Source organism: Pseudopipra pipra, chromosome 2, assembly GCF_036250125.1.
Source record: "Pseudopipra pipra isolate bDixPip1 chromosome 2, bDixPip1.hap1, whole genome shotgun sequence".
Lineage (NCBI taxonomy): Eukaryota > Metazoa > Chordata > Aves > Passeriformes > Pipridae > Pseudopipra > Pseudopipra pipra.
In genome coordinates this window covers 37294849-37318915 of record NC_087550.1, presented here as the reverse complement: position 1 = coordinate 37318915, position 24067 = coordinate 37294849, and the positions used below count along the sequence as shown (strand labels likewise).

Here is a 24067-nt window from a genome sequence, read left to right as displayed (position 1 = left end):
GGCTCTGAAACCATACTGGCTTTCAGGTAAAATTCCTTCTGCTATAGCAGGTATTAGTCTGTTCAAAAGTATTCTTGCCAGGATTTTGCCAGCAATGGAGAGCAGAGTAATACCTCGATAATTTGAGCAGTCAGATTTAATTCCTTTCTTCTTATACAAAGTGATGATGACTGCATCATGAAGGTCTGATGGTACCTCGCCTAGTTCCCAACAGTGCACCACAAACTCGTGAAATTTAGTATGGAGTGCAAGGCCCCCATGTTTCCAGACTTCAGGTGGAATTCCATCAACCCCAGCTGCCTTGCCAATTTTCACCTGCTGTATGGCCTTAAGGGTTTCTCCCAAAGTGGGGGCAATATCCAGTTCGTACTTCACCGGTTGCTGTGTGATGTACTGAATTGCTGAGTCTTGGACTACACGACTAGTACTGGTCTTCATCATATTTTTTCCTTTAAATATATATTTTGGTGTTTAAAAAGCTAACATCTGTCTAGGTTCCTTACCCCCAAAATGCTTCATATGTGTTTAGACACAATACCATATTTTCCATCTTTTGACAGTAAAGGAAGCAGGAAAAGGGGCAACTGTGCCCAAGCCAAAAAAAATCCATCTCTAGCCATAAAACCAATAGAGTAATTTGTCCTTGAAGAAGGGAAGGATAGCCATGGTGGATGACAAATGGCTAAGCCACATGCATTCACTTCCTATCCACAAGAAAAAGAGATTAAGCAGCTATAATCTTACCGTGGAAGCCAGAACCACAAGCAATAATTTTTGTGAATGATAACCTGGCACATCTTTCTTTGCTGCATCGGCAGCTGCTGTTGCTCATGTTGAGAAGGTCCTTGGAGCTACTTCATACCTCCCATATCTGCACTTGATCCTGTTTTTTCCTGCAAGCTGGAGACTTGAGGAGGAAAGGCTTTGAAAGTCACATTTAGACTGTGACCATGAATGGCTTTACGGAGGCAGAACAGCCTGTGTTTTCCTACATAAAAGTCAATGACAATAAGTACTAATTAAGTCAGTGCTTCTCTTTCTCTCTGCATTAAAAACTATACTGTGTTTAATTAATTAATAATTGGATTCATGCACATAAGTACCTGCACAGGAAGAACTTACTAGGGAGCAAAGGGTTTTTTATTCCAGCAGAGAAAGGTACGATGGAATCCAATGGCTGGACAGAAGAGGCAGACAAATTTCAATGAAAAATAATCCACGATATTTCAAAGAATGCAAGAGAGAAGCATCAGGATAAAAAAGGTCTTGTAGCCTTTAAATTTGTATCTTCCTGTAATACAGGCTTTAGTCAAACACCAGTTAGACATCCCAGTGTAGGAGTAATTAGGTGAATTTCTATCATGTACTATGAAGAGGGTCAGAGCAGGTGATCTAATAATCCTCTGACCTTCAGACTTGAATCTGTTCATTCAGTATCCTATCACACTGCAAAAACTCTGCTTCCATCTCAAAACCAGAAAATATCACAAGCAGGAGCTCTCTGAGGTCTAGGAGGCATCAGTAGGAAAGGTCTAGGAAAAAAAATCACTTTCACCAACAAATAAATACATAGAACAGCACTATACCAGTGAATAGAATAATAGTATCAAAAATTGTAACACAATATAGTAAAAAAAAATGGGAAAGAACAATTTTCAATGAATTATTTTTTTTCTTAAAGTTAAAATAATTCCGTAAATCCAATAAACTTTTGAGGGACAGAGATTTGATTTTTTTCTATATTAAATTATAATCCCTTTGAAGGGAGGAGATATATATAGGGACAAGGCATATTTCATACTCATGACATGACTGATGGTCAATATGCTGAAAGGCCATGGAAATCAGCTCCAAGTGTTATCCTAGATGAGAATTTGTCTCTAAAAGTTTCAAATGAACCCAGCTAAATATATTTTCTTATTTCACACTCAGACAATCACTAAGGGTTCAATCCCACACGCATCTGCAGCAATGGCAGGAATCCCGTTGACTTCATTAAGAGCAAGATAAAACTCTTTCCTTGAAGTTGTTACAGACTGTTTATAGCCATTTTTTTCAAAGTTTCCACAAGACAAAAGAGTGGGGTTTGTTGGGAGGTTTTTTAACTATTAAATTAACAGAGAAAAAGAAGTTGTTCTACACCAGCTCTGATGTACACCTAAACAGCCTGGTGCAGGTGCCAAGTGCAGATCACTAAAGCATTCAACCCAGGAGCTACGTTAGGAGACCATACCAAAATCTGGGAAGTATGTACTTGCAAAAGCATCTAAAATGGATTCTCAAAAGTTGCTTCTAAAAATCATTCACAGGCATTTTTAGTGATTTTAGCTGGGGTTGCTGTGTCACCTACCCTACAAATCAGTTTCGATCGGATGAAAGATAGCAACACAATGCAAGGTGGGGAAAGGATAAACTCTAAAGTAATAAGATCAGGGTGAATAAGATTCATTTAGAGTACTTTCACATCCTGACAGTTCCACATTTTCTGGGAAAGATTTATCTTGTCCTAACAAAATAATTTCTCAAGTGTCATGACTCAAGTGGACCTCTAGCAAAGGCAGGGCTGAGGACTGGGGGCCAGGTTGGAGTCAGTACCCTGCAGTGTGCCCAGTTTCACACCACTAACAGCATGGATGCAGTGATGGAGAGGGGATGTCTCTGTTTAGAGGCTGGTAAAAGTGATGCTGCAGTGATTCTGAAACCACAACAGCATGGGAAAACTATCAAATTCGAACAATTTAGTCTTATCTTAGGGGGAAAAAAAAGTATCTGCAACTTACAATTGCAATTTAGTGAATATTTTTGGCAAAGACTCACTTATGAAGGGCACTTCATGGACTCTATAAATAATTTCTAAGGCACTCAGAGTTTTATTTATACTTTTTCTCTTTTTAAAGGTAACTGAATATTCAAATGCACATTTGTATTTTAAGGGTAATTTCTAATTACATGCACAATTGCTAATCCATCTGTTTACTACATACTGTAAATGCCTTTCATTCTATATGCTTGAATAATTATTGAAAATTAAATATTGTAAACAGTCAAATTAATTTCTCTCAGCATACCAAATTGCAGAAAGGCTGCAAGATGATAAAATATTACATGCCCCCAGAATTAGAACAAGTCACTCCTACCCCACACCTCGCTGAATGTGGTTATTGCTGTTTTGTAACAGATAGGAAACTTTTTAATCCAAAAATTTGTAACAAGAGTCTGAAAAGCTCCATTACACTCTGCTATTAGTGAGAGAGTGATCTAAAAGGAATATGGTCTGTAATGTTTCAGCTGTGATGGAACAACAAAATCATGTTTCTCATATGAGGCAAGTTGGTGTTAATGTTTTCTTATTTTAATCCTGTTAGAATCAACAAGGAATATACATAACAAAATTTTTCTTTTGTTGATTTATTTATAACATTGCAAAGCAATAATGGTATTCAAGAAGCTCAGAGGAGAAAAACACAGAACACCATATTTGAATATATATTATCCATTCCTACAAGAGACATGGCCTTTCTTCCCAGCTTTTTGTGCACAACAGAACTGTGCCATAAAGCCCGTCTACTGCTATGGTCCTTTCTGGTTTACACTGTGTTACAATGTTGTGTATTAATAGGTTCTTAGTCCAGATCAGAGCATCTCTTATGTGCTCCTGGATAATAACAGTCAGGGAATTTCACCGCTCAGCCTCTCGTGTCTGGACTACAACTTTGGAATAGCACCTTTACAGCTAAAACTATCCTGAGCCAGAAATATAAGACTATTTCTAGTCTGAATTTATCTAACTTCACCTTCCACTGTCTTTTATGCCTTTTATCTGTTAGATGAAAGAAAGCCTTTGTCAGAAATCCTGTCCCCATGTAGGCACACACAATGAAGGCACAACCTCTTAAATTTTGCTTGACAAATTACACAGACTTGAATTTCTTCAGCTCCTCATGGCAAGGTAGTGCAAATTTTAGTTTTAAAAAAAGGCATTTGAGAAACCCAGTGATGTGATCCTTTTAAGTAGATGGATTGACACAGGATCCAGTCATGCTTAAAAAGAGATGAGAATCTTGCTCTAAATGTCTGATTCCATCATTTAACAGTGAGTCCCACTGCCCACACAGGGAGACAGGTGAAGAAAATGTAGGATCTTAACTCTGGTACACATGTCTATTGGCACATCGTTTCAAAGAGAACTCACGTACCCAGAGGCCTTCCTGGATCCTACCCTGGCTGTAGAAAACAGGTGTCTTCTACAAATCCCCACTACAAAACCCCTTGAGCTCCAGTGTAGGAGGAAGGGATGCGGATGCTCCATTAGATATTTTATTTAAGTATGGTGAGGCCAGTAGCCAGTTTTTCCAGAATATAAAGGAATTTCACCTTTCAGGAGCACAGTTGAACATTGTGTTTGAAAATATCAGCTTTCCTAGGTGTCTCTGCCCTTATATCCCAATCCAATAACAGTTAAGCCCTTTTATTGTAAGACTGCCACTGTCTTTCTTTTCTCATGAAAATGGAGAAGGAGAGTAGGGAAAAAGCCCTAAACTTATACACATGCCATTAAAGAAAACAATCCACTTCGAATCCTTTTTGCTGAAAAATCCTTAAATTAAAAAAAAAACAAAACACAAAAAACCAAACCAAATCAACCAACAAAAAAACCCCACAAAAAACCCTGCCCTCAAACCCTACCAAACCCAAACCTTCGGAATTTGTGCAAAATCTTGAAAAAAAAAATAGAAAAAAATATATATACAGACCTCAGAGAGAGGGAGGGAAATCTGTTTATAGATACAGATGCGGAATATATATCTCCTCTATACTGTTCAGAGCAAATCCCTTGCACTCCCTCCCTTCCAGCTCTGTAAGACACTGGGAGATGCAGCCCCAGGGCCAAGCCCATGGCATATAAGGGCACACCAGCACCTTGCCAGCAAGGGACCAAACTGCCCTACTCCTTGATTTTAAAAGCCTGGTCTCCACTCCTCCACACACCAAGAGTGCCTAGGAACAAACTTAGCGCTGATCAATACCGCCTTAGTTTTTCTGACGCATCTCCATCTGCTTTTTCCCATCTGTTGTCTCAGGCTACCATTCAACTGTGAGCTTTTTAGATGTAGCAACCATCTTTTACTACACTTATCCTGCCAAGCACAGTAGGGTGCTGCCTCGCGACTGCAGCTACAAAGGTGCCACAATATTGCAAGAAATATTAAAAAAATAAGTCATCGTTTCAGCTTACCAAAAGACAGCACAGGTTTTGCTTTTCCAGACTGAGTTCTTAGCTATGAATTATTTTTAATTATTAAATAATTAGGGAAAAAAAGCACTAAAAAAACCCAACACAAAACCCACACGGCACTCAAAAAAAACCCCAAAAAGCCAAACTCCAACAAAAAAACAAAACCAGAAAACCCCCAAGAAAACAAAACAAGAAACATCCACCCCAACTCAACACCCTTCAGTCCCTCTTACTTTTCTTGCAGGACTCAATGTGCAAAAATTAAAGTATCCTGAGGATATGATTCTGGGTTGCTTTTTTTCTTACCCAAAGGCACTATCAGAGGTGGGAGTGAGCATTCATGATGACAAAAGCAAGTCCATGCACATATATGGGTGAAACAGTCTTCAACATAGAATGTTTTCTGTGTGATGCAACTGTCTTTACACAGCCAGTTCAACCAACTATATATTATTCTCTGCATGTTTTCATCTCCTTTCCTCATGTTTGTTTAAAAGCAAAAATGATTTCTCTCTACATAGGACTTTCTTCTTCTCTGACATTTTTGTCTTCCCATTAAGTCTTTGATTACTTTCTCAGTACTGCACTTCTGCTGTTAACAAAGCAGCCAGGTAAAGAGGTTAGGCTGCTGCCTTGGGGGTGCTCGTAAAATTCCAGATATTCTGCACAATGACTTCAAGCAGAAGTTTTGGAGGTGGAGAGGAAATCTGTTCCTCTAGGCTGAATGAATAAAAAGTCCTTGAGATCCTTCCTTCTCAACACCAGGTAGCAGGAGGAGAGGATGCACCAACAGATTGGAGGTAAGCTCAAGAGTGAAGGGGTGAAGCCCCTCCATCTAGCTGACCAAACAAGGACTGTATCTAAATCCTGCTTCTTTGCTTCTCTGACACTGAGCTGTGCATCCTTCTGTAAAGGATTCCGTCCTCTGCAAGTGAGCCCAACTGAGACCAAGGGGTTTTCACACATACAAATGCAGGTCATGTGCATCTTATTTAGTCAAAGCTGCACTTCATTTCAGTAGACTACTCTAGAGTTAATGCTAAGCATGTGTTTGCCTTATTTTTCTTCCCTTCAATACATAACATTTCCTTAATCAGTTTGGATTACATTAAGTGTTACAAGAAAGAAATGAAAAACCTGAAAGAAATCCCCTCAGAAATTATAGACTTACATTAAAAAATATCTCAGCATCACATATATCTAAGCTGTTAATACAGTCTAACATTTTTTCCATCCCTGCATCTACTTTGGATAATCTTGTATGTGTTTATTCTCTGTTTAATCAATCTAAGTCACACCTACTCAATAAAATAAATTTAGCAGCAATTATTCTTTGTGTCATTTGCAGTGCCTTCTCAGGTCCTATCTAAAGAACTGCTTCAAACACATAGAATAATAAGGATAAAGAGAAAATTCTCCATCCCTGGTTGCCTCTCCTAAAGGATCTCTCTGAGTAATATAAATGATGGGATTATAACATTTCTTCAAAGATTTTAAAAAAACACACCTTCTTCTCATGTTAATGAAAATAACTTCAACATCTTTAAGCAATGACAGCACCTTTCCATAACAATATCTGCTTAGGATAAGATGATCAAATTCTCAGGCAGCACAAAACATATAATTCAGCTGAAAATGCAGTACCATAAGCACTTGTGCTTCTTTAAGCAACTTTTGTTTTAATATTGCACATTTTATTACATAGTGCCTGTGATTCAAATGAAGGTCAGAAAATACACACATATGGTGAATGGAAGCAAAATTAATTAAAGCCAAAATATTCTCTTGCAGAGCAGACTTACATTTATCTTTTGGGTATTGTGGCTACATTAAAAAAAATGTGAATGTGCACTGCTGTTCATATGCTGTTGGTAAGTTAAAATTCAGGAACTAATACTTAGTTTTCAAACCAAATCCCTTCAAGAGCTGCAAAGCTACTTGTTAATTACCATATAAATAGATCACTGCAGCACAGATTCCTTGCACGCACCTCATCTGACAAAAACATCAAATTTCTCTTAAAAGGCAACAAACCCACAGCATGTCATGACATTGACTTATATACACAGGAAGCAATGAGAAAACATGCTCTTGCACAGAAAGTACAAGCAAATGTAATATGGAGAAAGAAAAGTATGATTATCAGTGGTAGTGGCAGACTTAGGTCTCCGGGTTTGTGTCCTTGCTTCACAACAGCGTCAGCACTAATGCTTAGACATGCACCTGCATTAGGCTGATGGAGAATGGGGTTTCTTCCTCCACTCAAAAGACAAGTCAGTTCTGCCCTTATATCCCAGGAGGTTTCAACAGAGCCACCCAAGACTCCTTGTCTCTGTGCAAACGGTAATTCTTTCTTTCCTGTGGGCAAATCAGGCTTGCCCTTGGGCAAGAGAGAAAAAAAGGCGAGGAAGGGCAGGGATGGGAAGTGGTGGGCTAGTTGGAAATAGGATAGGGAATAGAGTTAACTGGGGCTCCCACATGCCCAGGTAACTTATGCACAAACGGTAGAGAACACTGGTGTCAAGGCAGCCTTGCATTCATCAGGGCAAGATGGGCTGGATCCATGCCAGTAAGGCTTTGCATTACACGTGTCCAGTGGCTTTGAAGGTAAGCTAAGAGAAACTTTTTATTACTGGCATAGGATGAGTTAGCTGCTTCCTTCGCATCAGTTCCCTGCTTTTAAAAAAATAAAAATGGTGCTGCTCTATCTTACCAAATAGTGTGAAAGACTTAGCTATCACAGGGGGCAAAAACAAGTAGCTACAACAAGCAAGGAAGTACAGGCATTGCAGAATCCACACAATGATCAACATAAAAACAAGGTTACAAGAGCACAGTCCTATGTAAGAATCTTTTTTAAAGATCTAACTTCAGAGCTCTTAGAGCTCTTTAGAAAGCTTTGTATAATGTGAAAGCTGTGATTAAGGAGGTCTTCTGATATTTAACCCCCAGATACTACTTTATTTTTATGCGTATATGTCTCTGGTTAAATTAAGCTCTGTGCATCAAGACATATGGCGGCACGATCTGTACAATTATACAGATAAGGTCACATATTTAACTGGCAACAACACTACTAACTTCAAAGAAGTTGTGTCAGTCTTCGCAGGGAAAGAAAAACACTGATTAACATAAAGGGAAGAGGGAAAGAGAGGGGAGAATAATATCGCAGAAAATAATTATCTTTGGTTATAACAGTGTAACTCTGATGGAGACAGAGTAAGAGAAAAAAAGAGGGAAAAATAACACAAATTCCCTGTTAAGCTTAATTTTCGAACAGACTGGTTTAGATGCACTGTGAGGTGATGAGGCCTTGGGGGTTTAGTAGGTGGTGATACAATCTCCTATGTGATGGAAGACAAAGAATTAATAGTCGGTGATTACTAACATCATGATGGCTTATGAAAACACACCTGAGTTCCCAGTTGCCTTCTCTTTTTATTTCCATTTCCCAGCTATGTTATTTTTTTTTTAATATCCACATGCAGCACAGGTCAATATAATTCTATAAACAGGAAATATCACCATCTTTCTTTATTTGTAACAAGGATTGGATGTTAACTGAGAGTAAACTGTAACTACAGTCCTTGCCTCTAACTTCCAGTCCATAAAGAGATATTGCAAAGTGCTCACACAACAAGGCGAAACACTATTCAAGCCACAAAAATTGCCTGTCCTAAGATGACAATATGACTGTATTCACTGCAACTGAGCAGAAGGGAAAAATGCTGATTCAATATTGTCTACTTGTGATTTGCAGGGTCCAACATCACAGACACATGTAGTAACTCTGACTGTGGAGCAAAAGACAAATGTGAGTTACCTTATTGATTAAAAAGCAGTAGGAAATAAAAAGGAAAAAGGAACTCCAACAAACCCCCCATCCCAAGCCTTCACCTCGTCTGGGCTAACATCACAGCTTTATTTTCCTCCCTGGCAGCTCCCTCTCCAGACCCCTACACCCCTGTAGGAATGCTCACAGGCTCCACATCTCAGCATCCCTAACTCACCAATTAATTCTTCCTTACAGAGTTCAGACTTGGAGCACAAGCAGTTACTGTAACACAGGGGCATTCACTGATATTATCATAGTGACCTAGGGCAGGATATGACAAGTACCAATAGCATATGCATTGTGCAAACACTTAACAGGGCTGTGACTCAGTACTTGTGGTACAGTTTCACCCAGTAAGCTCAGTTGTGCTTCTGCCATAATAATCATTCTAATGAGAGTATTAGGCTACCTGGAAGTGAATGGAACATCCCCAGTTACAAAATAGTGAAGGAACAGTACAGCATATTAAAAAGGTAGGTGATTTCTTGATCAGTTCTGCCTAGCTGTGACTTCTAGAAATTTTCTGTGAATAGAGAAACTGGACTGGCAGATAAGGTAGAAAAATGAGTTTCACAGGATAGCAAAGATATTTCTGAATAGGCAGAAGACATGCTTTTGAAGTTTTTGAAAATAATAAATGATTGATGTAATCTACAACAATTGATGTAATGTAATGTACAACAATGTCTATTTATGAGATTAGTGGAAAAATTGTTGCTGTTCCATAACTGATGCTGGGGCAGGACAGGAGGGAGCTGTCTCATTCATTATCAGACAGTAACTTTTTCCATCAGCAAACATGGAGTCACTGGCCCTTGCCATGCTGCTGCTCTTCAGACATAAGTCTCCACTGAAGCAAAAGCGGGGGTTCAGGTTAAAAACTGGTGTTACATTAAATAAGTGAGGACACAGTTGTCCTGTCAAGGCAATGGGAATACTCATTAAGCTTCTTACTGTGAAAGAGGTCTAAAAACATCATCATGGAGATCTAAAGAAAGGTTAAAATTTCTATAAGCCAAGTTTAAATCTGCTGGTTACAAAGAAATGACATTTATAAGAAATATTGTATCTTTAAATGCCATTTTAAAAGAGGCACTTGATACCAGAGATATCCAGCAATCTCAACCATATTCAGTGCTTCATGAATCAAAACGCACTGCTAGCAGAAACCAGATCTGTTCAAGAGAAATGATAAAACTGGATTTATTATTTTATTAATAGCTGCATTACTGTCTCTCAACTAAGGTGACACAGCTCACACCTTTATCCCCTCCACAGATAACATATACAGATTAAAATGGGAATCACTGCTGGGGAGGAGGGAAGAGACATGCCGACTGAGCCCAAATTCTCTCATTTTCAGTGGAATCAGTAGACTGGCCACTAGACTATACTTACTTAGTCTGAAGAGGTTTTATATTGCTCTTCATCCTACCATTTTGGAAGTGATGCTTGCTCCCTTCTCTTTTTTTTTTGGTATGCCTATGTCGTGGTTTGAATCTTGTTTTCCCCCAGAGGCTAAGAGAAGTGGTAGACCCCAAGGGGTGGAAACCCTTGGAAGTTTTGAAGTTCTGCCCAATGGGCGCTCCTGCAGAAATGTAAACATATCACAACCAGACCGGAAGAGAAGAGTTGTAGTTTGGTTGTGGTAGAAGAAGTGGCCATGTTGTGAGCCACGAGGTAGGGGCTCTGTGCCCCTTGGGGCCTCTGGCCCCCTCCCAGCCCCGGCTGGGGGGCTGCAGGGACCTGGAACAGCATAAAGCTGGGCTAGGTGCCTGTAGTTATGCTGGGAGAGTGTTTTCTCCATGGGCACAGAGCAGCAGCCGGGACTGACCAGAGAAACGGTGGCAGAGAGCCAGAGATAAGACCTGAACTGAAGGAGTAGCAGAAACAACATGCAGCACCAGAGAAAAGACTCCTGGAAAGGGAGAGAGAGAGAACCAGCAGCTGAGAGACAGAGTTTGGGGTAAGACTGTACCAGACCCCCCAAAACTCCTTTGAGACCTCCTGGAAGGAGGAAGATGATGGACTCTTACTTGAAAGAGCCTTGGAGTGCTACAGCACTTACAGAGAGGAGCTGAGAAGCTCAAAGGCGTCCTGAAGCTGGACCAGGACAGCCAAAGGAATGTGGAGGAGGGCTTCGCCCCCCCCGCTGCCTGGAGACAGAGCACGGAGCTCTGCAAACGGGAATTTGAATCCCCTGAGGAAGGGACTTTCACGAAGATGCCCCGGCATTTCGTGATATGCCTGTGGTGATGCGAGTCTTGTCCCTGCTGGCAGTCCACAGGTGAGGCCTTCGCTTGGACCGAAGGAGAGCCGAGGGGCTTGGAGACCCCCTTGTGTATGTTGAACAGAGATCCAGCTACAACAACCCAGTTACTGCTGCATGGAGGACAGAAGAGGAGCTGCTGCTTAAGGACTGGAAGGGATCTGTCCTTCTTTCCCTCCTGGACTTTTATTTGGAGGGGAGAAGAGATCTGATCCATTGTAAATACTATATGTCATGGTAGAGATAGTTGCAATCGTGTGTATAATGTGATATGGTATTTATTTGTACAGTCATTGTAATATATTCCCTTTCCCCCACTTTGAGTCTGGTGTGTTTGGTCTGGAAAAACCCATCTCACATTAGGTTGAGATGTGGGGGGGGGGATGGAGCTAGGGAATTGGATTTGGGGACTATCTCAAACCATGACAGCCTATGAATACATGACTGTGCATGGATGCTGAAAGATGCCTGAAAAATCAATAGCTTGCATTTCCAGAGAGTATTTGATCTGCAAACTGTCTACTGTGAATTAAATTACAGGACAATCACACAAGGTAAGAAAATATTTCCACTTACACAAAAAGAAAAACAATGAGGTGAGATGACTCACTCAAAGTCAAAAGAAGAGTTCATGTCGCTTCTCTGCTGCAGCTCAGGAGTTAATTGAAAATTTACTCTGTGGAATAAATGTGCCCTGGCAAGCAGATGGACTTGATGATTTACATCCACTCCTCCCTGGTTTTTTCTTCTCCTCTTTTTTCTTAATTATTACTATTATTATTGTTATTATGACAAATTCCTTGAGGCAGGAACTTTGTCTAACATGCTATACAGTGCCCAGCAGGCTTCTAGGTCCCACTGTGATTAAGTCTGTAACTCCAATATCCATAGTCCTCTGATTTCCTAGCTTCTAACCCTGGGATCAAACCACTGGAAATATGGTATCTATTAAAGAATGAGCCATCCCAAAGCAGAAATTAAAGCTCTTAAAATGCTCCAAAGCTCAATTTTTAACAGTGAATATATTACAAAAAAGTAATTTAGAGCCACGCTTTTAAATAATAGAGAAATGAAAGAAAAGAAAGTAGATCATTTAACGTATGTTGATACAACATAAATTACAGAGAATGGAAGCCAGCTAATGCAGTAGGGGAATCACATTGTAAAAATCTGTATTAGTTATGGATGGTTACATATCAGTGATGGATATATTGGGGTGCACTCTGCAACTTTTGGTGAAGTCAGCCGTTGTTCAGACCACAGATGGAAAGGGAGACCAATTCCTCAAATTCAGCTTTGACTGGAGAGCTCTACAACCAATGTTTTTGTGCTCTGCAAGGTCTTCTCTGGTCTTGGACAGAATAGCAGTGAGCTATTCGTTCATATGATCTGCAGAGATGATTTACATCACACATACCAGCTGCCAAAAAGGGCTTCGTGGACAACACACGTGGGAGTTGCCCTTCAGAAAGAGCACCCAGTGGGAGATGATCTGCAACACCATCAAAATTCTAAACACATTTTCTAATTTGATCACTATAGTAGCTAAAACCACCCTGGAGGAAGATCGCAAGTTAGACTACAAAACCAAAAAAAAGCTAGAAGCCTTCATTTACAAAACATGGAAAATCTTATTTCAGAGGAAGCTTATTAAGACTAGCAGCATGCACAGAATCAACTACAGTGTCAGTAGCACAGCTGGACCTCCATGCTGGGGTGAGAGGAGGGAGAATCATTGGTCAAGAATAAATATATAAAGTTGTCCATTCTTGAGGAACAGACTTAAAGAAAAAAAAAGCAGCATTAAATGGCTCTTACAAGAGCAGAGTGACAACAGAACCAAAGTAATACTAAGTTTAGCTTAATATTGTTGACTCAAAGTCCGTCAGAAATGTCACCAAAAAGTAATTTTATTTAATCTTTTTAAATGGTCCATAATTTACCTTTAATCATTACATGGTGGAAGGTTTTAGGAAGCCCAAGGTCCCTCTTCTCTTTACAAAGGTATGTAGTGCTAGGAAAAGGCGTAATGGCTATAAAGTGACAGAGAGTAGGTTTAGATTAGATATTAGAAAGAAATTCTTTACTGTGAGGGTGGTGAGGCACTGGAACAGGTTACTCAGAGAAGTTGTGGATGCCCCATCCCTGGAAGTGTTCAAGGCAAGGTTGAATGGGGCTTTTGAGCAACCTGGTCTAGTGGAAGGTGACCCTGCCCATGGCAGGGGGTTGGAACTAGATGATTTTTAAGGTCCCTTCCAACTCAAATCATTCTATGATTCTATTACTTCTGAGCTGAAAAGAGGCACTGGGTATCCAGAAGCTATGCTGCTGGCAGCCATCAGAACACAGTGCAGCAGCAGACTGTGGCTCAGTCTGTGAGAGCAAAGATGTGTGGGGATTTCTTGGGACAAACCAAACAAAAGCATCCATAAAAATCAGGACGTATAGCAAGAGGATGAAGCACCATTTTAGTATGGCATGACAAATGTGGCATTCAGCCAGGATCCTAGACCACCTGACTTTGTGAGTGCAAAAGAAAGCAAAGCCCAGCCTACTGAGAAAAGCAGCATTCATAAAAATTAAATTCTGATATTCACTAATCCGATATTAGCTTATATAAATATTAATACTACTTCAGCATGAAAATATCCAGTCTCTTTCCAAATCTAGGTGCAGATGTGACAATTCAGAGACAACTTCCAGAGGCAGAGTAATTGCTGCTCTGGAAAGATGTACTGACCTATATGCACTATTTCTAAACCCACTAGTGCATCCTGCTTTATATACTACAGCAAATACTGTTTCAGGGGTGTCACGGGTCTGCCTCTGTTATAATGGTGACAGCAAGAGACTAAGCAAGGTGTAACTGGATTTTCCAGACACACGAGCATAAGTTTAGTATAAATTAATTAATAACAATGTGCACAAGAGTGAAATTTGATCTGTTGGCATGTTAGTTAAAGTATCTCAAGTAATCTACATAAGACTGAAGAGAAGCTTACTGGGTTTGTTCAAAATATGTTAACACTAGACAAAATAATGCAATGGTTTGAATTAAAATTCATTTTTTTCTTCAGAACACAGAAACATAATAAATCAATGCAATAAATTACCCCTGTGCTGTGAAATTAACACCCATATACATGAAATAAAAGTAAGAATTTACAGCTCTAATCAATCAATTTTTTTATGAACTCCATCTTCTGTTTTATTTACCTTTTTCCACATGCCTCTCACCACGAAATAACTCACTTGGCTCTGGCCCACTGTGGCACTCTTGGCAGCTGGCCAGCCCAGATGCTCTGCCAGCAGCTCTGCCTTCTTCCTCCTCAGCCCCATCTCACACTGCCCACAAAGCAGCACAGCCCTGTGACACTGTGCTCTGTCAAAGCAACCTTAAGCCCTACCAGGCATAAAAGGCGAGCTAAGAGGGAAACCCCTGGCTCTCCCATCAGCCACATCAGGGTTTAGGCTGACACTCAGCTTTGAAGATGTTGAGGTCCAGGAATGCCTCCACTGCTGTCATGTGTACACAGAACTGGGAAACAAAAGCACAGAGGAATGCCTTTCTCAGTAGTCATGTAACCCCTAGAGTTATCTCAACCATTTGAAAAACATATTTCTTACCCCTCTCACAAAACTGTGCTTTGCAATATATTCCTCTTGCCCACTATAAAGAAAAACCCCAGTTTGCTCTTGGACCTGCTACACTTAGGCAGCAGTCTCCACCAGTCTGCAGAACAAGGCTGCCTTGTTCTCCAGCATGAATGATTTATGGTTTCACACGTACTCATGTGCTACATTATTCAGTTAATACTTGTACCTATGAATACCAGCTCATGAGATAAAAGTGCAGAATGAGGCGCAAACTGATGCTTGGCTGTATTTTAGAAAAAATATCAAGGCGAGAAAAAAAAGGCCTTCATGGGAGGTTGCCCACACCGCCTTTCCATATAAAGCCAGTGGCACATGGGAGGGTGGCTCATGTTCCAGTCCTCCTCCTCAGAGCACCCATATAAACCCCAAGCCCGATGAGGAGATCCCTTGCCACCCATTTGTACTGCTGAAGCAGTCAGCCCCCAGTGAGAGCATGAGCTGCCCAGCATGACTTTGGTGCCTAAGTCTTGTTACTAGTGGCATTTTAGCAGCCTTTCACTCCTGCAGGAGCAACTCTTCCTCTCTCTCAAACGCATGGAGGAAATTGCAGGTAATAATCGTGACAGGTCTGAAGACTGCCTTCAAAAAGACCCAAATGCACATGATACATTTGCAGTTTGACTACCTAGAATAGCCACCGTGAGCTGTGCCAGTCTATAAAAATGTAGGAAGTGGCAAGTTGTCTACTAAAAAGTTTCTTCTACCTACATACATGGCATACAAGGAGTATTGTTGCTTCTGCGATCCAGGTAATCAATCAAGAGTGTAAGATTTGGCTGCAATTATGATCCTGTATCAGAACAGAAAACAAAACCTGGACTCCCTATGTTACCGCCTGGTGCCTCGATCAGATGGCAACACATGCAGTGGTACATGTGCCTCCAGAAACCTGCCTGACCTGCATGACCTATAAGGCAGCTTCCAAAGGAAGGCAAACACAGTCACTGCTGAGCTCCAAAGACAACTGAGAACATCCCTACGCTCCAGCAAACTCCCTGTCTCTAGTCAAGAACAACTTCTGCCGCTTCCCACCAGAGGATGTAAAAAATGCAGGATTTCGCCTTCATGTTGCCTCTCAGCAATGGATTACTCGCAGGAGTGAGATGTCATTTTGCTGGCAGTGTTTAAACTTCCCAAATGACAAAGAAAATAGAAGATCCCCTTTCTCGAATGACTGTTCTCCCCCGACAGCAGGAGCATGCTCGTTCAGCCTACGTATGCAGCAATAGCAGCATATTTGGGTTCATGTTAAACCTTTTCATCTTAATTATACAGCGTGCTGTCGCATTTAGGGCTGCTGCGAAAAGCTCTATACGAGTTACTGATGTGCTGATTCCCAGCAAGCGTACGGGTCTGGCATACTATGAACCTCTCCCATGTGTGCAGAAGTCTCCTGTACAAAACAACTGGAGCGGAAATTATTGTCTTAGAAAAACTAGTGCAACTGCAGGGAGATGGCTGAAAGGAGCCTGGCCAGAGACCCCCAGGGGCACTCTCTAGGAAAATCCATTATGCTTTTTCCTTTGGACATCTACATCCCATCACGAGAAAGCCTCCTGATGTCAAGGCCTGGCGCTTCTCTTTGGGACAAGGCATCACTGTGCACATACACTCTGTCAGGCTCATTTTCAAAGGCAAAAACACACTCAAATAGGCCACCTTGCTCAATTCTCATCGTGCTGTGTTTGGTACCAAATTGGATAGAAGGGAATGGTTTATCCCTTCCATGACAAATCACAGCCAGCCACCAGCCAGGATGCTCACCTAGCACAAGGGGGGCCCTTCAGGAGTTACCTAAGCAGCAAAGTTCCTCATCCTGAAGCTTATTAGTTCTCAGACAGCAATTTCCACGGTGCAAATGAAGACTAACCATCTTCAGTGAGAATGAAGATCTCATTGTTACAGTAAAGCATCCCTGCTGCTCTCCAGAGGGACAAAGGGCCAATCCACAGCGTGTGCCACCAGGCTAGGATGCTGCAGGGCTGCAGTGTGCCCAGCTCTGGTCCTTGTCACGGGCTCACCCTGACTGCCATGCAGATAAGCAGAGCTGTGCTGAGCAGATTGCTCTGTGGGAGGAGCCGATGGAAGGGAAGCACAAGCTTTAAACACTGTGAGTCTTAACTATGCTACTTTGCCCAGATGGGATTTATGGGGTGGGGAGGGGGAGAAGGGGTGCAGATGGAAGAGCATCTTCGGCCATTCCAAGTGTTAAAAATAAGTGAGATGTCTGCCTTAGGGCTCGGCAGATTGAACATAGTGATTATACGTGCTCCATAATTCTTCACCTGGGCTTATGCCTGAGAAGATCCTGACCCCTTCTTATGCCACACATTGCAATAGGATTGCCCAGCCAAATGTTGAAAAGCTATTTAGTGAACATCATTTCCCTACATGAAATTAAAAATGTTCCCTCTCAGATCTATTCCTTCTGGTTTTCTAGCTGCTTAGAAATTTGCAGCAGATATAAATAAACTTAAAAAAAAATAAAATCAAAACCCCAGATCAAAACTAGGAGCATGACAACCAGTTGGAGCACTGTGTGAATCATCTGAACTACTTTCATGAAGATCAGCATATTGCTGTGAAAGACCCTCTTGAGTCTCTAGCTCTAGACCATGCTGGAGGGTCCCCACCAGCCCAGTAATTGAGGAACAGCTGGGTACATGCTGGAGTGAGAAACACTTGCTGCCAGGCCCAGGTAGGCACCCAACAGAGCACCCACAACCTCAGGTTACATCTCCTGAGGCAATTTCTTTACCAGCCTTGTTCAACAAACGCACCAAGGGTACAGATGTGCAGAGCTGGTGTGCACAGGTGCGATGCTCCACTGCCAGGCAACAACAGTACTTTAACTTAAAACAATCACCATATCTGCAACACTGCACCCACAGGCTACATCCCCAGCTGTTAAAAATCAATGGAAACACACAGATTTATTTTTTTTTTAAAGGCCAGAGGGACTTCTGGGTCATCTAAACTGTCTTTTTGTATAAAACAAGCTGTAGAATTACATTCAGCTACTGTAATGAGGAGCTTAATTGCATGTGTTGGACAACTATCATGTCACTCACTTCAACAGAGCTACATCAGCTTATAAAGGAAGAAACACTGCTCTGTAACCTGCAGCAGCTTGGATCTGCTTCTTAGCATTACTCTGCAGACTCAGTGTAGAAAAGTCTCATCCCTACAGATGCAGGGAAGAGGCAACAGCCAGTGACCCATGGAAGAGCGATCGCAGCAGCAGCACATCACCTGCCAGTGCTTTCGTGTACCAATGCAAAAGAGAATGCTTTACACACATACAAGATGCTTTAGTCACATACGCAACCAGAAAACAGGGGTTTGGAAAGCAATGCAACACCAGTGGATTCTGAAGGGGAGCAAGGTGATAAATATGTAAATTGCATTCTCCACCACCCTGAGGCTGCAGGATTTTGTTACCTGTTTTGGGATTGATCACAAAGAAGTTCTGGGGATTTCCACTGGTAATCCGGTAAGTCAGTTTTTCATTAGTGCTGGAGTCAGGGTCCTGGGCTTGGATCTGAATGACAGATACATCCTTTGGGGAGTTTTCCATGATGACTGGGTAATAGATAGGCTCAGAGGTGAGAGGGGCATTGTCATTCACGTCCTCCACTTCAATGTAGACTTCAATGGTAGTGTAGAGTGGGACAACACCATGATCAGTTGCATACACTGTCAACCAGTAGGATTTGGTTGTCTCCCGGTCAAGAATATCTGCTGTGTAGATAACTCCTGTGGAAAAACAGCAAGCAGAGGATGTCAGGAACAGAATCAATGAATGTTCAGCATATTAAAAAAGCTCCACCCTTAAAAAAATTCAGGTTGTGGAAAAAATAAAAACAGAAATGAGCTCAGGAACTGTTTTGTGAACCCAGCTCAAGTATTTTGTCCCCAGAAATTGAGGGAGGGAAGGTAAAAAGATGGCTCTTCATAAATGTCCTAATGCCAATTCCTTGCTAGAACTGCAGCTGGCAGAGTAACAGAAGAAACACCATCATTTTCTGCTTGTGATGCAAACTTGTATAAACCTTGGTAGGGAGAGATACAACTGTTGACAATGAATTGAACAAAAAAAGTGGCTTTTCTTTTCAAGCTCCTGTCTATGCCATTGCTAAACAAGAAAACCTAGGTGGCAGTTTAAAATAAATCCATTCAAGTTCAGAAAATAGATGGTAAATTTAATAATGAGATTGCTCATTGCACAATGCCAAAATCCTGGATAACAAGCAATCAAAAGCTCACATGGTAGCCCTTAAACCTTGGCCCTTAGACAACGAGCATATCCTCTTTTATCACAGGGGAAGGAAGAGCATGGCCACTTTACCTACTGGTGTAAGAAAATATTACATATATATGTTGCATATATACGTTACATATATATACACATACACATATATATGTTACATGTATATGTTTGTATTACATACACAATTATATCACCTGGTTTCCTACCTGGTCCTAAGAAACCACAAAAGAAAGTGTGCTTTGTATAACAGAGCCACAGAGAGGGGTGCAAGTACCACCCCTGTGCCTGCACAGTTCCTGTCATGAAGGACTTCTACCTGCCTCATTTCTGCCTGATACAGAAATCCATTCTCCTCCTGACATGAACACCTGGTTTGTGTCTGGTTGGAACCAGATGGCCTTTCAGGTCCCTTCCAACCCAAACCATTCTGATTCTATGATAAACCAGAAACTCTTCCTGCCACTATAAGACCTGCTTGTATTGGTGTAGTTCAAACCTTCACTGGCTTAAGCACTGAACATGAATGCACAGAGGACCGAATACACCAGCACCACACAAACAATCACACCAGCACAAAACAAGGAAATGCACTTTCCCACCACTTCTGTGACACATATATCAAGAACATTTTCCTCTCCTAATACAGCATTATTAAATCTTGAAAGACACAGTAATGCAGTGGATGTCAAGCTTGAGAAATACTCAAAAGGACAGTCCGCAGATCATCAAGTCATGTCAACAGTAGGTGGAAAACGACGGAGAAATTGCAGAGCAAAACAGGAAAACAAGAAATATGAATTTAGTCTCAGATGTGTTTGATGCTACTCAGAACAAAATTGTCAGTTAATTATTAAGGACAGAGATGCTCTAAGGTCAGCACTAATAAGGGACTTGCATGTCTTTTTGGATTTGGGGTTTTTTTTAAGGATCAGATGGGACTATTTCCATGACAGCTTGAAGTGTTAGAAAAGTTTTAAAGGCAGCACAGAACTCACCACACAGCTACAGAGATGTCTCATGTAATTGCCCTTGTCTTACAGGATATATTTTTTTAAAATTTTAAAACTTTTCAAATTTTGGATTTTTTTATTATGTCTTTTAATACTACTTTGATCAGCCATGTAAGAGAGGAAGGGGGAAGGAGCAGTACTGATTCCAGTCATGTATGGGCTTAGGTCTTTTTTTTAGTAACCTCAGATTCATGTCCTTCTGTCTCAGATGTATTATTCACCCAACGAAGGTGAGCAGTGCAGCACTGGAGGGCAAAAGCAGTGTATTCTAAATATTCTTGTCGGCAGCAGCCTGTGCTATGTAATGAGTTTCTGTAGAAACATGGGTGAAATATGTAGTGAACTGTGATGAAAAGGCCTAGAAGTCCAGAAGAGAAATTATATAGCAGAGATGATAAGAGCCCATAACAAATGACACTCCATGGAAACAAATAAATAAAATAAAATCTGCATGGTCAAGAACAAGGCAAAAAGGGTGAATAGCAGTGATCTTAGAAATGATGATTTATTCACAAGACAAGATGAATGATTTTAGATCTTTAAACAAAATTTGAAATAAGTAGGGTCTTCCCTCAGTGAGAGCACAGAAGGTTTTAGCAGATTAAAGTATATTTATGAAGCTGAATTTCACTGATACTGAGATGATAATAAATCTATCTTCTGAGTCATCCCTTCATTTTATAACTCCTGGCAACAGTTACTTTTCATTTCTGTACTTCAGACAGGAAAAGATCATTGAATAAGCATTAGCAACCACCAACAGGTCTGCTACACTGGTTCTTCTTTTTACTTTAGATTTATTAAAAGGTCCCAGATATAAAGTAATTCCTTTTCCTCAATAAGTCTTGTCATTTCACCTGTCAACACCACACAGAAGCCTGATAAATAATAATGCTTTTGTTCCCTTTCAGGTTTTCCACATGGAAACCTTTCCATCACCCTGGGAAGACTTTCCACCACGCTCCTAAATGTTCTGCACAAAATGCCTCCTTGCTGTATACCCATATATGGGTATAAAGCTAGTACCCACAAGAATACACATGCTGCCCAAATATTTAACCAATCTCTCCACGTAGGTATGGCTGACACTTTCCAGATGGATGTCAAATGTCATCTTCATATGAGGTGTTAACCCTTAAGACTAATTATGATGCTTGATCATCAGCACTGCTTCTTCATTGCTATAGCATGAACGCGAACAGGCTGATAGAGTCAGCATCAGGAGCTGAAAAAAATTCCCTGGGAATCCACAGGTATGTTCTCACTCAGTTTAGTTGAATGCAAGTATGGGAAAGGATGGAAATACCCTTTGGGATAAGATGGGATAGGATCACAATAATTTCAGATAAGATCACAATAAATTCAGAAAACACATCACTTACTTCAAAGCTTATAAATATTAACAGATACTACAGAAAGACAAAATTTTGTCTTCAGGATCAGGAGAGCAGAGGGGAGAAGAGGCCTTTGGGAGCAGCTCTAAGGCTTTTTTTGGACAGCTTTTGTGGTGCACTCTTTCCAGCTGCCTGCTAATTAGAAGAGAAACATGAACAAAATAATGACACCTGAGCTAAACAAATCAAGAAGTAAGAAGAAACACCAGCAGAAATCCTGAAAATTCCAAAGTGGCTAAAGACTAAAAAGTTCCAAGATTTTGCAGACACAATTCTGAACAAGACAGAAAAAACAGGTGTTCCCATCCACTGAGATGCTACACCACAGAGGCACTACTGCATTTCTACATTAGACAGCTGAAAACCAACCAAGACAGCTCTTAATGTCGCCCTTGGTCAGATTTTGCAGAGTCTCTGAAGGTCTGGAGCCAGCACTACCTCAGGCCCAGGGCAGCCTCAGAAAAGAAGCTAGCCTTCAATCCAAAAAGTGATGCCACCAATATGCCTGTCATTGCATTCCTTCAAGTGCACATGCCCTATGCAATTCAGCAGACACCACATGCATTGCAAACACTGTAAGTGAAAAATAACAACAGAGTGCATTAGTTGCTGATTAAAATCCTGGGCACATTTATATGTAAATTAAGTTCAGCCCTTGGGCTCGGCAATGTGCCAGCAATGTGAAGGTTGTGTGCTTGTTTCTCTCTAAGGCTTGTTTTCCCTCTTTCCCTGAGAAAATAATGGGATAATTTTTTCCGTATGGCTCCTGCAATTGGACACAACGAAACACTGCATTATTAAGGATGAAGGCAAAAAAAAAAATGGAGGGCAAGAAACTAGTGGCTCTTAAAGTGAACAAAGAATCTGCAAACTGGATTTCCCTCTTTCCTCTCCCACTGATTTGCTGCACATCTGTCAGCAGACCACTTCAAATGACATGGTCCACTCAAAAATTATCTGAAAGTTATGTATTTACTATAGTGATGAGAAACCTGAGAGGCTCTTAAAACAAAAAGGGATTAGAGAAAAGCATTATTTCTTTCATCACCTCTTTTTTGTCCCCTGTTTGTTTACTTTACACATTTGACAGTACTGTGTATATAGGTAGTGTGATGGATGGACCTGCCACAGCTCTTTAAGAGAATGTTTACTGGAGCTGTCAACCCGGGTGTTTACATAGGTGCCAATCGCCATGGATATCTGCTACACACATATGTTCCTCCTAAAAGTCAGATCATCCTTCATTAATACCTTCAATAGCACAACCATTGAAAGGGGTTCAATTCTGTTTAGTTTTTTCAAGGCAAGATTAAAAGACAACTTGGTGGTCTGTAAGAAGCTGTGCATAGAAAAGTCAAAAGAGAGTTACAAAGCTCTTTAATCTAGCTGAGAAAAGCAAACCGAGGTCTGATGGCAGGAAGTCAATGGCAGAAAAAGGAGAGTGCAAATACTCAACATAGAGGATATCTGGCAGGAGCAACTGCTTGTCAGGGACAGGCGAGAATCTCCCATTATTTGGCACCTTGGTACTGGGACATTACAGTATAACCTATTCTTCTACCCAAGTTATTGGCTTAGCTGCAAAAAATAATGTAGCACGCCATTTTGCTGAGTGACAGTAGCCCGTGTGATAAAAGTTGCCAATGTAAGTAGTCATACTCTCAGCAAACAATGAAAAAGATTTGGGGAAAGAGGACTGACTAGGAAGTATCTGCTACTCTTTCAAAAACTTCTATCACACAGAAATGCTACAGAAAAACCTTAAGTTATCTCTTTTTCAAAATACTGTAGTGGTTTCACAGGGCTACATTTTGCTTAATACCATCAACTCAGCTGACAATTGGGAACAGCCTCAATGATACTGCTTGTTCTTCTCAACCTTTTTCAGGAGTATGAGCTAATTGCACAAACATGCATCTTGGACTGGGCAATCAGGAAAGGTGAGATAAAGTAAATGGCCTGCTTATTCCCAGAGCCTGACCCAGGAATGGCCATAGAGGAGAGGCAGTAAAGGCAGAACATGCCTTCAGCAGGAGCTACAGTGTGGGATGGAGGTGATGCTCCATTAACACATTCCCAGATATTTCCAGCTGTCAAGTGCAACATGCCCCTTCTCACCCAAAGCCAGCTCCTTCTCGTGCAAATGGAAAGTTTAGTGGTTAAAGTTGCTATAAAAATATATGAACTTTAGGGTGACTGAAGGACTATGGGTAATGGATGCACCTTCCTGACTCCAGACCTCAGGAAACCAGCAAACTTCCTCAATATGTCCAAGGGTCACATCAGCTTCTGACGTGAAATTTTTGAAAAACCCATTTCCGGAGCCCTTGTCTGCCTCTCCCTCCTCCAGTTTCAAAACAAAGGGGCTCAGTGCAAACCAGCGACAAAGTAGAAGC

General features: G+C 41.0%; 1 protein-coding gene across 13 annotated transcripts in view; it reads right to left on the bottom strand.

Moving 5' to 3' along the window:
• Nucleotides 1-24067, bottom strand: part of FAT3 (FAT atypical cadherin 3) — a 413377-nt gene that overhangs the window by 206583 nt on the left and 182727 nt on the right. For all 13 annotated transcript variants that reach the window (XR_010428221.1, XM_064645041.1, XM_064645040.1 and 10 more), the window contains one exon: nt 18439-18753. Coding sequence is in view for 12 of the 13 variants with exons in the window: in XM_064645041.1 (XP_064501111.1) it covers nt 18439-18753 (315 nt within the window). In the remaining variant the exon portion in view is untranslated. The remainder of the gene's footprint in view (nt 1-18438; nt 18754-24067) is intronic.